The sequence below is a fragment of the Haliotis rufescens genome, unplaced genomic scaffold (genome assembly GCF_023055435.1).
Source record: "Haliotis rufescens isolate VD_foot unplaced genomic scaffold, xgHalRufe1.0.p SCAF_17, whole genome shotgun sequence".
NCBI lineage: Eukaryota > Metazoa > Mollusca > Gastropoda > Lepetellida > Haliotidae > Haliotis > Haliotis rufescens.
In genome coordinates this window covers 6,858,701-6,872,923 of record NW_025963857.1, presented here as the reverse complement: position 1 = coordinate 6,872,923, position 14,223 = coordinate 6,858,701, and the positions used below count along the sequence as shown (strand labels likewise).

General features: G+C 41.4%; 1 protein-coding gene across 1 annotated transcript; it reads right to left on the bottom strand.

The window, feature by feature from the left end:
* Positions 1–286: 286 nt before the first annotated feature.
* On the bottom strand, positions 287–13,975 carry LOC124123583 (mesenchyme-specific cell surface glycoprotein-like). The gene is made up of 10 exons (XM_046486819.2): positions 13,757–13,975; positions 11,799–12,020; positions 10,630–10,825; positions 9,700–9,829; positions 8,036–8,150; positions 7,050–7,226; positions 6,258–6,317; positions 4,467–4,708; positions 3,347–3,570; positions 287–1,810 (listed from the first exon to the last, which is right to left on the bottom strand). Exons 1-10 carry the CDS (start codon positions 13,941–13,943, stop codon positions 1,708–1,710), a joined length of 1,656 nt encoding a protein of 551 aa, XP_046342775.2. The 5' UTR covers positions 13,944–13,975; the 3' UTR covers positions 287–1,707.
* Between the last annotated feature and the right edge of the window lie 248 nt (positions 13,976–14,223).

Here is a 14,223-nt window from a genome sequence, read left to right as displayed (position 1 = left end):
TTACATATTAATCGTTTGGGTTTAAAATAAAGGATGGAAGGAGGCATAAAGGAGAGAGCCTGCAGATTCTACATCCATGGTTAAAAAACCCGCTTCACCGTTTTAATGCATCAGTCAAATTACTAAATATAAGACCCGTGAAGATACTGGTTGGAAAATGTCTTCGGCAACCCATGCTTGCCGTAAAAGGCGACTGTGCTTGTCTTAAGAGGCGACTTACGGGATCGGGTGGTCAGGCTCGCTGACTTGGTTGATGCATGTCATCGTATCCCAATTGCGTGGATCGATGCTCATGATGTCAATCACTGGATTATTTACAGACCGCCGTCATTTTGCTGAGTGCGGCGTTAAACAACAAACAAACAAAGTATTAACTGAGAAACAAAAGAAACTATACCTGTCATTTGTTTGAGTTTCAATTGAAAATACTAAAGTTAGCGACATTGAATAAAAAAAATAACTGTACTAACAATTAGTCAGCATTTAAAGAATACGTGTACATGGTTTTATTTTTAAAAATATAATTTGATTTAAAACTCTTAAAAATAAAAGTAATCGCATAATACACAACTGTTGATGGGCATCTTCGACATATTATCTTTGAAAATAAATAAATGTGTTGTTTTTTTCTGCACAAATTTGTAACATTTCAACATGGTAGGGGCCACGTAGATGCAAATTCATCTCTTTCCCAACTCTTCATTGAACCCATATACATGTATTTTCACACATAATTACCAAGCCACCGATTACTTGCAGGAATGAGTGATGGTTAAAAGGACAACAGTTCTTTCAATTTTGAATTACAAAGAAAACAAACTTATACTTTCTATTTCCCCTCGGTTCAGTTAAACAGGAATATCGAAGGAATATTCCCTACAGGTGCAGGTCAGATGTTGAACTGCAAAAACAAGCGCTCAGTCATAGGAGGATATTCTGGTAGTCAATGGTTACCTTGACGTCAACCGTGATATAACTGGAATAATGTCAAAAGCGGCGTTAAACACAACTCACTGACTCAACGTTAACCTTGACGTCAACCGTGATAGAACTGGAATAATGCCAAAAGCGGCGTTAAACACAACTCACTGACTCAACCTTAACGTCAATCGCGATATAACTGGAATAATGCCAAAAGCGGCGTTAAACACAACTCGCTGACTCAACCTTGACGTCAACAGTGATATAACTGGAATAATGTTAAAAGCGGCGTTAAACACAACTCGCTGACTCAACCTTGACGTCAACCGTGATATACCTGGAATAATGCCAAAAGCGGCGTTAAACACAACTCGCTGACTCAACGTCAGTAAGTGAGTGTGTGGGTGAGGTGAGGTGAGCCGACGAATAGGTGAGTATTTCAAACATCACTAAACCACGGAAATCTTTTGAACGTTGGGCAGAGATCAAACCTATCTTTGTATATTTGTACACCATTAAAGATTATTATTGGGTCAATACAGGCGAGAGAACCCTCTCCATATTCAGCATAAATCTCTGCCAAAAACAGAGTCGGTTGTACGATTCCGACTATATCACGAGCGTGTCTTTGTGAATAACTATCAACTGGTGATGACACCGGGTGCTCTGGAAGAGGTGATCGTATCGTGATATTGCTGGAATATTACTAAAGGCGAGGTTAAAAACCTCACTCATTCATAGGACATAGGTAATATAATGTTATGACGCAGCACAACCTAAGGTAACTTAGCCGGAAACTTCCACATCCAAAATGGACACTGTTCCGGAGACGGAACCGCCGACGAATAGGATAGCGTTTCCCGTGGGACTCTTTGACGCTGAGACAAACCTGGAAACAGAATAAAATATGAAGGAGGGAGTTTGGATGTGTGAGTGAGTGAGTTAGTGAGTGAGTGAGTGGGGATTTATAACAGTCCATCTTCGATTATCCAGAATAGCATATCTCCATTCTAATATGATAAATACCATCGAATAATTCACTATCATATTTTCGTTTTGAGCCCTGTTTGAAAGGCACAATAGGGATTCTAATTACTCAGCGATAGGAGCAATGGAAGGATGACATCACTTACAAAACGAAGCTATGGTGGCGAATATGTCCTACGTAAAAATATCATAATATAATGACGATATGATACACCTGATAAACAACGACGCTGGCATTCCAGTATTGTGGAATCGAACACGTTTATATGGGCGTCCACCTCAACCCCTTGGCCACTCATCATTATTCTCCGCAAAGCACAAATTAGATGTTACATGGCCGAGGGCTGCTCCGTAAACGCCCGTACAATGGAACACGATGGGAAACAATGGAACACAATGGAATACAATGGAACACTATGTAATATAATTGAACCCATTGAATACAATAGAACACAATGGAATACAAAGGAACACAATGGAACACAATGGGAAACAAGGGAACACAATGGAATACAATGGAATACAAGGGAACACAATGGAATACAATGCAACGCAGTGGAATACAATGGAACACAATGGAACACAATTACCGTGAATGTCAATTTGCGTGAAGCAAAAGTAACATTTCTCAGTGAGACTTATCGAAAATATTTCCCCCGCTATACCCATGCCCTATGGGTAATACATCATAGAATAACCTACGAGTTACCAGGAATTGAAGACATTATTCCTCATAGCTGGTAGGACACCATTTCAACAGTCTTTTTGAAAAAGATATTTAGAAATAGTGTGAGAATATATTTTTTTATGCTTTATGTTTCAAGCCGAGACGATTACCAACATAGGGTCAATTTAAGGGCGTACGTCGTCTTCATCATACAGCTGATCGGCTAAGCCTACTCCACATCCATCCATCATTATTATACGTCCATTAAAATGTTATTTTAAGCCATAAAAATCAAGCCATATTTCAACGATCTGTAAACGTTCGAGTCTGGGTCAAGCAGACCAATGGTTGATACCATGAGCATAACTCCTCGCAGTCTGTTTGTTTGTTGTTTAACGCCGCACTCCACAATATTCCAGCTATATGACGGCGGTATGTAAGGAATCGAGTCTGGACCAGACAATCCAGTGATTGACAACATGAGCATCGATCCGCCCAACTGGGATCGATGACATGCATCAACCAAGTTAAGTGAGCCTGACCACCCGATCCCGTTTGTCGCCCCTTACGACAAGCATAGTCGTCTTTTACGGCAAGCATGGGTTGCTGAAGACCTATTCTACCCCGGTTCTTCACGGGCCTCCTCGCAGCCTGGGCAATATGACACACAATCAGCCACGGCGCAGATTATCACCACCAGATTCTCATTTAAGTCGGCATGGGGTGACGGAGCCTTTTCTGACCTGAGATCCTAACAGGTTGTGAACTTACTTCATATCCTCGCAGTCGATCTCCGTGAGGTCGCGGTCATCATACATCTGCCGCCAAGTTCTTCCTCGGGTCTCGGGGATGCCGGTATAGATGTGTTGGAACTTGGGGTGACTCAGGTCATCCTTGACGGAGTACGTGAAGATGGTGCCCGGTCTCTCGTTGGCCACGAAGAAGAGTGTGTAACCATCCACCTCCCCCACTGCTACCGACTCCGTCTCCGGGCCCTGGGTCACACAATGTAATGCTTATGTATGTTTTACACGGGTTTGAACAGTATTTCAGATATATCACGGCCTGTCAGCGTGATGTGGGGGCCACACGTTGCAGGTCTTTGACATTTTGACAAACCAAGGCTCATAATCAGGCACATCCGGGATTCGAACCCACGAGCAGCGGATCCTGGAATGAAACTGTGGACAGCAAATTGCGGCCATTGCGCTACGTCACCCTTGCCACGTGACGCTGAAGACCCGGGTTCGATTACCCACATGGGTTCAGGTGAGGTGAGGTGGGGTGAGATGGGTTTTAAGACTACTGCACTTATATAGCGTCGTGCATGCACGTGTGCGTGTGCGTATGCGTGTGCGTGTGCGTGTGCGTGTGTGTGTGTGTGTGTGTGTGTGTGTGCTTGTAAATAGTCCGGACTAATGCTGATTAATAGTGCTAGCTCACTGAGATACCATGCCGCAGTTTAACATGAATACCCCACTCAGACACAGTATACTGACTCCGAGCCGACCAGTCCTTGTTTTAGCCCCTTAATGCCGAGCGCCAGACAGGGTAACAAGAAGTACAATCTTTTAACGTCTTTTGGTATGACGCGGCCTCGAACCTCGAACCTCGGACCTTCCGCTCTCCGGGCGGACGCTCTACCACTAGACCACGGAGCCGATTGGTTCAAGATGTGAGGCCTATTTCCGGTGTCCCCCGCTTTAATATTGCTGGAAAATTGCGAAAAGCGGCATAACACTATACTCACTCACTCTAACGCTTCTGAGTAGATAGCTTACGGACAGTTTGAAAGCAAGAACATATACATACAAAATACTGATTTCGTCGCGACATCGTCACAAATTATGAAAAGTCATCAGTTGGTTGGTTGTAGAATGTAATAACCTACCTTGTCATCAGATCTTGTGTCGAAATCATCGATCGGTCTTTGAATTTCATTAACGATATAGCTGTTAAAGAGATCATGTTCTGCTTGAATAGTTCTTTCTGCGATGTCGTTGCCGCTGTCGTAGACGAGAGACATGTCTTCCGCTCTTCTGATAGACCAGCCTCTTCCTCCAAAGACATACATCTCCTTTAAGAACCCCTGCCTGTCTTTCTCCGCTGGCGATACAGCAAATTTGAGGCGTCCTGTGCAATATACCACATGCGTCTGTAAAGATGATCCTCACTCGTTCTGTGAGGTGAGGTGAAATGGGGTTTAACGTCGCGTCCAAGATTCTTTCACTTATATAGCGACGTGCATGCACGTGTATGTGTGTGGCTGCTTGTACTGATGCCAATTTATAGTGCTAGCTCACTGAGATACCATGCCGCAGTTTAACATGAATACCCCACTCAGACACAATATACAGACTACGAGCCGACCAGTCCTTGTTTTTGCCCCTTAATGCCGAGCGCCAGACAGGGTAACAACAAGTACCATCTTTTGGTATGACGCGGCTGGGGATCGAACCTCGGACCTTCCGCTCTCCGGGCGGACGCTCTACCATTAGACCACGGAGGCGGTCCACTTGTTCTGTGGGCGATGGGGTTTAGTCTAAGGGTTAAAGGGTTCGTTATCCCGAAGACCCGGGTTCAGTTAGATATATCTTATTTAAACTGCGGGGAAAAAATACACAAAGTTTTTTTTTCATTAATACAAAATTGAAAGAATTGTTAAATTTTGATTATGTCTGTTTAAACATCGATCATTCCTGCAACAGTTAGCAGGAATGGGTAATTCTGTTTAAAAATTAATTGGTTCAATGAAGTCGCATCAGAAATGAATTTGCACCCCCAACAATGTTTGAAATGTTGTAAATTTGGGCCGAAAAAGGCAAATTTGTTAATTTTCAAAGATAAGATGTCAAAGATACTCATCAGCAGCTCTGAATTATGCGAATGTTTTTTACAGTTTTAAATAAGTATGGTGTCTTAGCGCCATTACAGTTATTTTTTTTATATAATCTCGTTAACTTAAGATATTTTCAATTGGAAATCAAACGTTAGATACAATCAAGTGAGAGGTAGAGTTTCTTTAGCTTCTCAGTGTAGAACGAGTGCTATTTCAATAAATACATGTGTATATATAATTGTAGAATGGCATGGCATAACATGTCATCTTTAACTTCTTTGATAGGCATTTAGAAGTTGGAGTACTAAATAATGATAAGAATGTATGAATGAACAACTTCTTTATTACAATTAAATCGTGACCAAGGCTATTACATACCCCCGGCGTACCATCAACTCATCAAAGACCCCAATCAGCCATAATCATGTTGGCTTCATCCTTTGTTTATGTCACTGACTTCACCGATGATTGTCATTACTACCCTTGTGTGCACATAACAGGCTTCTCTACTCCAGTATAACTACATCTGATATCTACTCTACTGTATAAACATAGCCTCCTACCTGTATATATACTTGTCAACCACACTCTGTATATCACTTGCTTGATAACGGTGTTAGAACCTACACCGAAACATCACTTGCTTGATAACGGTGTTAGAACCTACACCGAAACGTCGCTCTTAATTGTAATAAAGAAGTTGTTCATCCATACATTCTTATCCTTACTTATGTCATGTGTACTTTCCCTGTTTGTTGTTATATATCATACTAAACAACCTAATGTCTAACAGTATTTCAACCCTATCACGAACAAAAGACACTGTGTTTAACCTTCACTCACCAAGCAAAGTGTCGTTCGTCAGTTGAGCTTGTGTAGTGTAGTCGATATGCCGCCAGACATCTTTAACAGAGATATTAAATACAGTAAACTACGGTTATAACGAACTCAAAGGGACCACTTATTTTAGTTCGTTATAACCGTAGTTCGTTATAAGCATATAAACAGCATATATACAACAAATGACCGGGACTAAAAAATAAGTTCGTTATATCAGTCAGTTCGTTATAAGCATGTTCGTTATAACCGTAGTTAAGTATACACTGGTTGTATCACAGACATGCCTGTACAATAAGCAGCAGCTTACATCCCAGGCGATCTATTCGTTACAGTTTTCCATTCAATCTCAAATTTAACAAAATACTATCCTTTTATGTTGCTCATGGCGTTATACGGTATTATATAAATCGATTTAAAAATTAAGCCATATAATTTGCGGACAGAATTATGCATTATTCAGATTGGGGTACAGAGAGCCGAGTCGTCTGAGGCACCGCAATTCGCTATGCAGAGTTGCGTCCCTTAGGCGTAGCAGAAGCCTATGATCGAAGGTTCGAATCCTGGTTTGCCTTGATTATGTATCTAGGTTTGTCAACACCATACCCGTGCTCGTTGATCCATAAATTATGGTAAACTTTTAAGATCTGTATCATACATATAACCGAAATACTGTTCGAATTGGCGTTAAAATCACTCACTCGTATAGTTTATATCGATATTTCCCATATTTCGGTATGATCGTATAGGTCGTTAATATATTCAGTCACCACGCATTCACCATGCATTGAAACATACCATGTGGTGGTATCGTGGAACCACGTGACTCCTCTGTCCAATAAGAGGTTCCATATTCGTACTCCTTTGAGTCTCCCTCATTGGCCAACACAAGATAGTTGCCGCCTTGGAACTGGAAGTGCACGAAGGTGTCCGGCTGGTACATGCCGTAGACGTTGTAGCCGTTCAGGTTGGCCCCTGTAGCAGGATGAAGCAGCAACAGTGTAGGAGGGAGTGTGTAGGGGTTGATGTCATCAAACAACATCAGTGTAGGAGGGAGTGGGTGGGGGTTGAGGTCATCACAGCAACATCAGTGTAGGAAGGAGTGTGTGGGGTTGATGTAATCGCAGCAACATCAATGGCGGAAGGAGTGTGTGGGTACTAATGTCATTGCTAGAAACATCAATGGCTGAAGGAGTGTGTGGGGTCTAATGTCATTGCTAGAAACATCAATGGCGGAAGGAGTGTGTGGGGTCTAATGTCATTGCTAGAGACATCAATGGCGGAAGGAGTGTGTGGGGTCTAATGTCATTGCTAGCAACATCAATTGCGGAAGGAGTGAGTGGGGTCTAATGTCATTACTAGCAACATCAATGGCGGAAGGAGTGTGTGGGGGTTGATGTCATTGCTAGCAACATCAATGGCGGAAGGAGTGTATGCGGGTTGATGTCATTGCTAGCAACATCAATTGCGGAAGGAGAGTATGGGGGTTGATGTCATTGCTAGCAACATCAATTGCGGAAGGAGTGTATGCGGGTTGATGTCATTGCTAGCAACATCAATTGCGGAAGGAGTGTGTGGGGGTCTAATGTCATTGCTAGTAACATCAATGTAGGAGGGAGTGTGTGGGCCTTAATGTCATCACAGCAGCACCAGTGTCTTATGGTATCACTATCAGTGACAGAGGTGTTAATGCAACTATCTGTACTGCGAGTGTATTTTGTTATCGTAAAAATCCCTGCATACTATTTGATCAGCTATGTTATAAATGCATAACAAATGCTTACCGCCATCCCTATCACTCGGGTCCAGTTTTAATGAGCTCCAGTTCTTATAGCCCAGCCCGTACACCTCCGAAATAGTCTGAGTCTCGAGGTCCACAGTCGCCACAGCATTGTTCTCCTGTCAACAATATTTACATGTTAAGAAGAAAATACAAGTTAAATTTGATCCAGAGAATCAACACGGCGCAAATAAATGTTGCAGCATACCTACCTACTGATGCAATTACCTATGCTTTCATAAAACGCTCATGTGTAACGCAGAAGATAAAACAAATTGTAATTTGCATGTGGTGCCAGAATCAGGAATGAGAATATGGCACATTTCAGTTTCAATATTTATGTAATAAAAAAAGTAGAAAACAAACATATTATGGAAACAAAACCAGCAAAATGTTTTCAAAAACAATGACGTTCTGAAACATTTGTTATTGTTTTCAATGAACAGGGGGTATTAGGTTGACACAATCATAGTGGTATACACGATACTGTTGACATTGATATATGTACAGCGGTAAAGTTGTAAATATTTTTTTATAATGAATCGTTTCAAAGTTACAGCTACATTGTTGTAAAATTATTTTATAATGAAGTAGATCAATGGGGATATGCAGATATAGTTAAATTTGAAACCCACAATGTTGTGCGAGCGGTATTTTAAAAAACCCACACCAACATGAACCATACTTCTCAATGGCTCCCTAACGCTAATATGTTTACTCGTGAATTCTGACATTCTGAATTCAATTATTCACGCTGTCCAAAGGTGCTAATATCTCGCGACACGGAAAGTGGGTCAACGTTTCCGTATAGCGATATACTGTATGCCAGTTCCCAGCCTCTCGACAGGCAGACCTCGCTGAACGGAAATTGGTCAAAGTTTCACCGCGGCGAAATGACGTATAAGGAAATAGGTCGGATAGAACTAGACTAGTACCCTGCCCTTCGCCACCTAGCAGCTGCAGGTGAGAAGCGCAAGCGCTCTATGGCACGTGAACCAGTCTAGGACAGAGTGTGTTTCCCCTTATGATTGTGCCAAAAACATGTTTACAACAATTTACAGTTAGAAATGTTTAAAAAAATTATTTTCATAATTATTTTTGTGTTTCGTATGTACGCATATCATTATACATATGTGAGACAAAGATAAAGCTTCTTTAAAAATGGGTGTTTACATTTCCAACTCTTACTCATCCAAATGTAACTTTCTCAAACCAAAAACAAACAAATCACGGCGCCTACCGCCGTGCAATAAATACAGAATAAAATTTCAGAATCATTGTTTTATACCTTGAATTTACGTTAAACCAGACACAACACCCCCTGCCCCTGTCCCAACCGCCATCTTGAAAAATCTCACGAAAAACGTGTCAGAAAAACAAAGTTTTATTACTATATTAGAACTTTATTATTATGAATATTCATTTTGGCTTGATAAATACCATCATCATATTTCATCACGATTAACCACCAGACCCCCAAATAGCATGTCTTTCAAAATTTTGGTTTCTGAAAAAATAAATATTACTAAAAGTATTGATACCAATCTATATGATTAAGAGATCCAATCCATATTTTACATCGTTTACCAACCCGATTGCAGCACATCGATTCATTTTACCATACGGACAGACAGTGATTACGACTCTCTACTGTGAGTAACGCCTGACCTGCAACATTATGAATGCCGTGGTGTCGTCAGCGTTGATGGCGATGTATTCAGGTTCCACGTCGTTGGAGAAGGGGTTGTTGTTCTCCCGGTACACGTGACGGACTCCGGACGCTTCCATGAATGGCACTCTGTGAATCAAGATATATGTCGTCCAGTCTGTGAATCTCAATGTTGCAGGCTGCACTTAAAGGTCCAAGTGAGTGAGTGAGTAAGTTTGGTTTAACGCCGCTTTTAACAGTATTACAGTTATATCGGGCGTGTCAGCTTAATGTAGGAGGAAAGCCCGAAGTGATGTAGGTCTCAGACAGTTAACACTTCGGGATAACCCACGAGTACGGTTATGGTGCTGCGATCCAAGAATCACAATTTGGGCCAACCGGGATTCGAACCCACAGTCATAGGTTTCTGGCGTGCCCAAGGGACGCAACTCTGCACAGCGAATCGCGGCGCCTTAGACGACTGGGCCACCCGTGCCCCCGAAAGGTCCAAGATTAGATTACCTTTCTGGCCTGAATGAGTGTGTGGATGACGTAACCATACAACAATAGTTCGGCTCTTGTATAATCGACCGTTATTAACGGGCCAGGCAGACCAGTGGTTGATGACATGAGCAACGATCTGGTATATGAGAAACATTCACACACACGCACACGCAGACACCTAACACATTTTGGATTCGACCATCGGATCCGTACACAGAAAGGGACACAACTTGACTTTGGCCACTCTACATTGTACACTTAATGACCTGGGCCCACTTGAACAAAACGATCTTAGCGCTAATGCCTACACTATAACTCCTATACCATAACATAGACTTACAATAGTTTTGGCGCTTGATCGCTCTCTGCAAGTAGACCCTGGCGCATATGAATTTGCATCATTCGAGAAAATGCTCAGGTTTTAAATTGTTGGTGATGGGGAATACCTGATGTTAAATCGGTCAAAATTCAGTGTGGAGATTATCATGTTGTTCCCGACTCCCCACGGGAAGTTGACGATAACAACGAGACCCGGGGGGTCAGTGATGTGGTTTGGGGGATACTCGTACGCCTCTCCCTCCACCGCCACTATAACCTTGGAACAGTCCTTCGTCGGCTTGACCATGTCCGGAACGGCGCCCACTGGGAACAGAGAGATGATGAGAGCGAGCGAGTGAGTGAGTGGCAATCGAACGTATGGATGAGTGAGGTAAATGGGTTTTAGTCAGCAGTAATAGTCCACAAATAGCAATCCAGCGTCCAAAGTGTGTTATGTAGCAGTGTATTTTTGTTGGACATTGATTGTGACTGAAAAGCATTGTTTCTGTTGAGATTCGGTAGACGCTCATTGCATTGTACTTGGACAATGATTAGTTTTCAGAAATGTAGTAGTATTTCATGTAAGCAGTGGTGAAGAAGTTACTTTATTTAGATTCTTGTGTTAGATCCGGAACAGCATGGGCTGATTTGGAGCGTCAGGGAATATTCTGGAAGGTCTTTGGGCAATATACATGTAAGTCCCAAGGGCGCTGCTTGTCTTATCTCTCACACATTTCATCACACATTTTCATCTACTGAGAACACAACAAGATCAGCTTTCGTGTGAAGATCACTCATCACCCCTTATTACCTGCCTAGGTCTTTCTCGGGAGCTTGACCACTATCGCTGCTGGGTGAATATATCACTGATTTTTGCTATGACCACCGCTTTTAATTTATGACACTGGCCACTGCCATCATATTATATACTGCCATTGAATATTGTACTACATACAACTCTATTGTGTACTGCTATTGTAATTGATGTGCAGTAATTTGTATTGATTTCTAAACCCAATAAAAATGTTGATTGTATACCATTTGTCAGTTGTTTGTAGGTTTAACAATAAATTCTTTTACGTACATATTTCTTGGTTAACATATTGTTTCAATTTTGGAATCTACAAGTAACAAGTGTCATTAAGTTTCCAGTGAGTGATTTTTATACCTCTGAAAAAGTAACATTCCAGCAATATTATTTGAAGATTTGTACAATTGCTTCCCGTCTCGGATGACAAATGAAAATTGAACATCCCGATTATCGAGTGTTCCTCCTTCATCCAATGATTTCCCTTACCAGGAACTTGTAGAACTTCCTTCATCTGATTGGTCGTTGGGTTGTATCCCGAGAAGACTAGCATCTTCCCATTGGCTCTGTCAGTTCTGTTGTCCATGGCCGTGAAGATGTGACCCCCACAGAACTCCACGTCCGTGAACTCCATGCCCGGGTACTCCAGATAGGCCGCGACCTTCATATTGTTGGGGTCAGACACGTCGATAGCGTGCAGGACTGTGTCGCCTGGCAACAAAGAAATAAGTACAGTATGACGTTTTCGACGTCGACGTCATTGACGTTATCACTTTGATTAACACTAAGAGTTGCTCCCGTGGGCGTAGTAGCACGAACATAGGGGTTTATACTCGCCGTTGTATGTTTTGAATATTAGTAAAAACGGCGTAAAACCATACTCACTCTCTGATAACTGAAGGCCTGTTTCCAGCGGCGTTAAGGCTCACTCACTTACTCAGCGAGAGTCAGTCAGCCAGCCAGTCAGTCAGTCAGTCAGTCAGTCAGTCAGTCAGTCAGTCGGTCAGTCAGTCAGTCAGTCCGCCTCTCAATCACTCACTCAACCCACTCACTCACTATGCGCCATAGAAGCTATTCTCTGATCACTCCTAGACTAAGGGGTCACCAAGTATGGAACTCCCATCCCACTCAGATCATAACCTTTGTATAATAAAATGTTTTACCTGATAAAGATAAGATAAGGAAAGTACCACCAAGGACAATGACTTGCCATTTTTCCCTCATGTTTGAAAAGATGAAAACATTTTAGTCCAGATTCTTGAAACACACTTAGATATCTAGGTCTTATTTGAACATCGTTAATTATATCATGGGTCAAACATACTATGACATGATATACTTTGATTGTATTATATACTACCTGCCAAGTTTTTGACATGTTAAATATAAAAAAGGTTTGCAGTTCTCTTTTCTTAAAGACCATAACGTGACGAAGTTCTATTTTTTCACTAATTCCATTTTCATGTCGACAGAACATGATGTTGACAAATCTTGAACCAGAACGGGATGTAAAGCAGATATTAAGCATGGAAAGAAGTCCTTATGTAATCAGACTAACCTATGTGAGTGTCTACACGAACGTTCAAAGTTCCAAATGTGAACAAATGAACAATCCACGGAATATCGATTTATATATATTTTAAAAGGTCTTCACTATTAAAACATATTTATTTAAATACCCACTCAGCGGTTTATTAAACATATCGATCTAAACAAAACAATTGCAATGCTTTATACAAAAAATTGTACTTAAAACTTCACATGTTAAAATATGTTTTAAAAATCGCCAATCAAATAGAATAAATGCTCACCAACTGTGTAAGATATTTTGCTATTATAATTTTGCTATTATAATCTGTTCAATAATTACGTCTTCTTAATATTTCTCTCAGTATTTTTAGGTTTTGGTGTGACATAATTCCTAATGTATCAACCTCAAACCACTTGTCAGACTATTCTAGGAACAACAACGCGGCATTCCAAAACACGTTAAAAGATGGTACTTGTTAGTACCCTGCCTTAAGATGATAAAACAAGGACTGGTCGGCTCGGAGTATACTGCGTCTAAGCGGGCTGTCCATGTTATACTGCGGCATGGTATCTCTGTGGGATAGCGCTATAAAATTGGCTTGTGCAAGCAAGCACACACACACACATACACATGCACGCACGCACGGACGCACGTACGCAACACACACGTGGCAAGTCGCTATAACAAGTGCAACGTTAAACCCCCAAACCCCTATTTAACCTCACCTCTAAACAGTGACGTGAAAAGGGACAATAACTAGTTTTAAAATGATTTCACTTTGTATTTTCTCATTGATACAGTCTTATTAAATCCTCTATTTATGTTACTTATTTTAATTTAAACACCAACTACAAATTCACTGTTTACTTCACATATTTAAAAATTACCTGAATTAAATTTTAAATATTAAACTTACCAACTGTGTAGAGAATTTTGTTGTCAGAATCATATGAAACCTGTTCTACAGAAACTTCGAAGAGGTTGTATTTGGGACCATTCTGGTAGGTGTACGGCAGAAATATCGTCGATCGTCGCCGTAGTCGCACGTCAATAACAGCCAGAGCTGCCGTTACAACGACGAGACAAATGAAGAGTTTCAGCATCACTGTACAACGCTAGATGTGGTACGAGAGGCCTTCTGGGCAAGATTGTCTGATGTGGCACGTGTAGGGGTCTTTATAAAGAAGAAGGTAGCACGAGTTACAGTGTCAGGTATCATGAGTGTGATTACTGATAATTCAACGCTAGCTTTAATCTGGAACAGTGTTACGCATTCCAGAAAATCCACTTTTTGATAAGGTTTAGCTGGTTTCAGAGAGACTGTGCACTGGTACCCAACCAAGCAGAAGACCAGTGAAACACTTGTAGCTTTCTAAGATACTA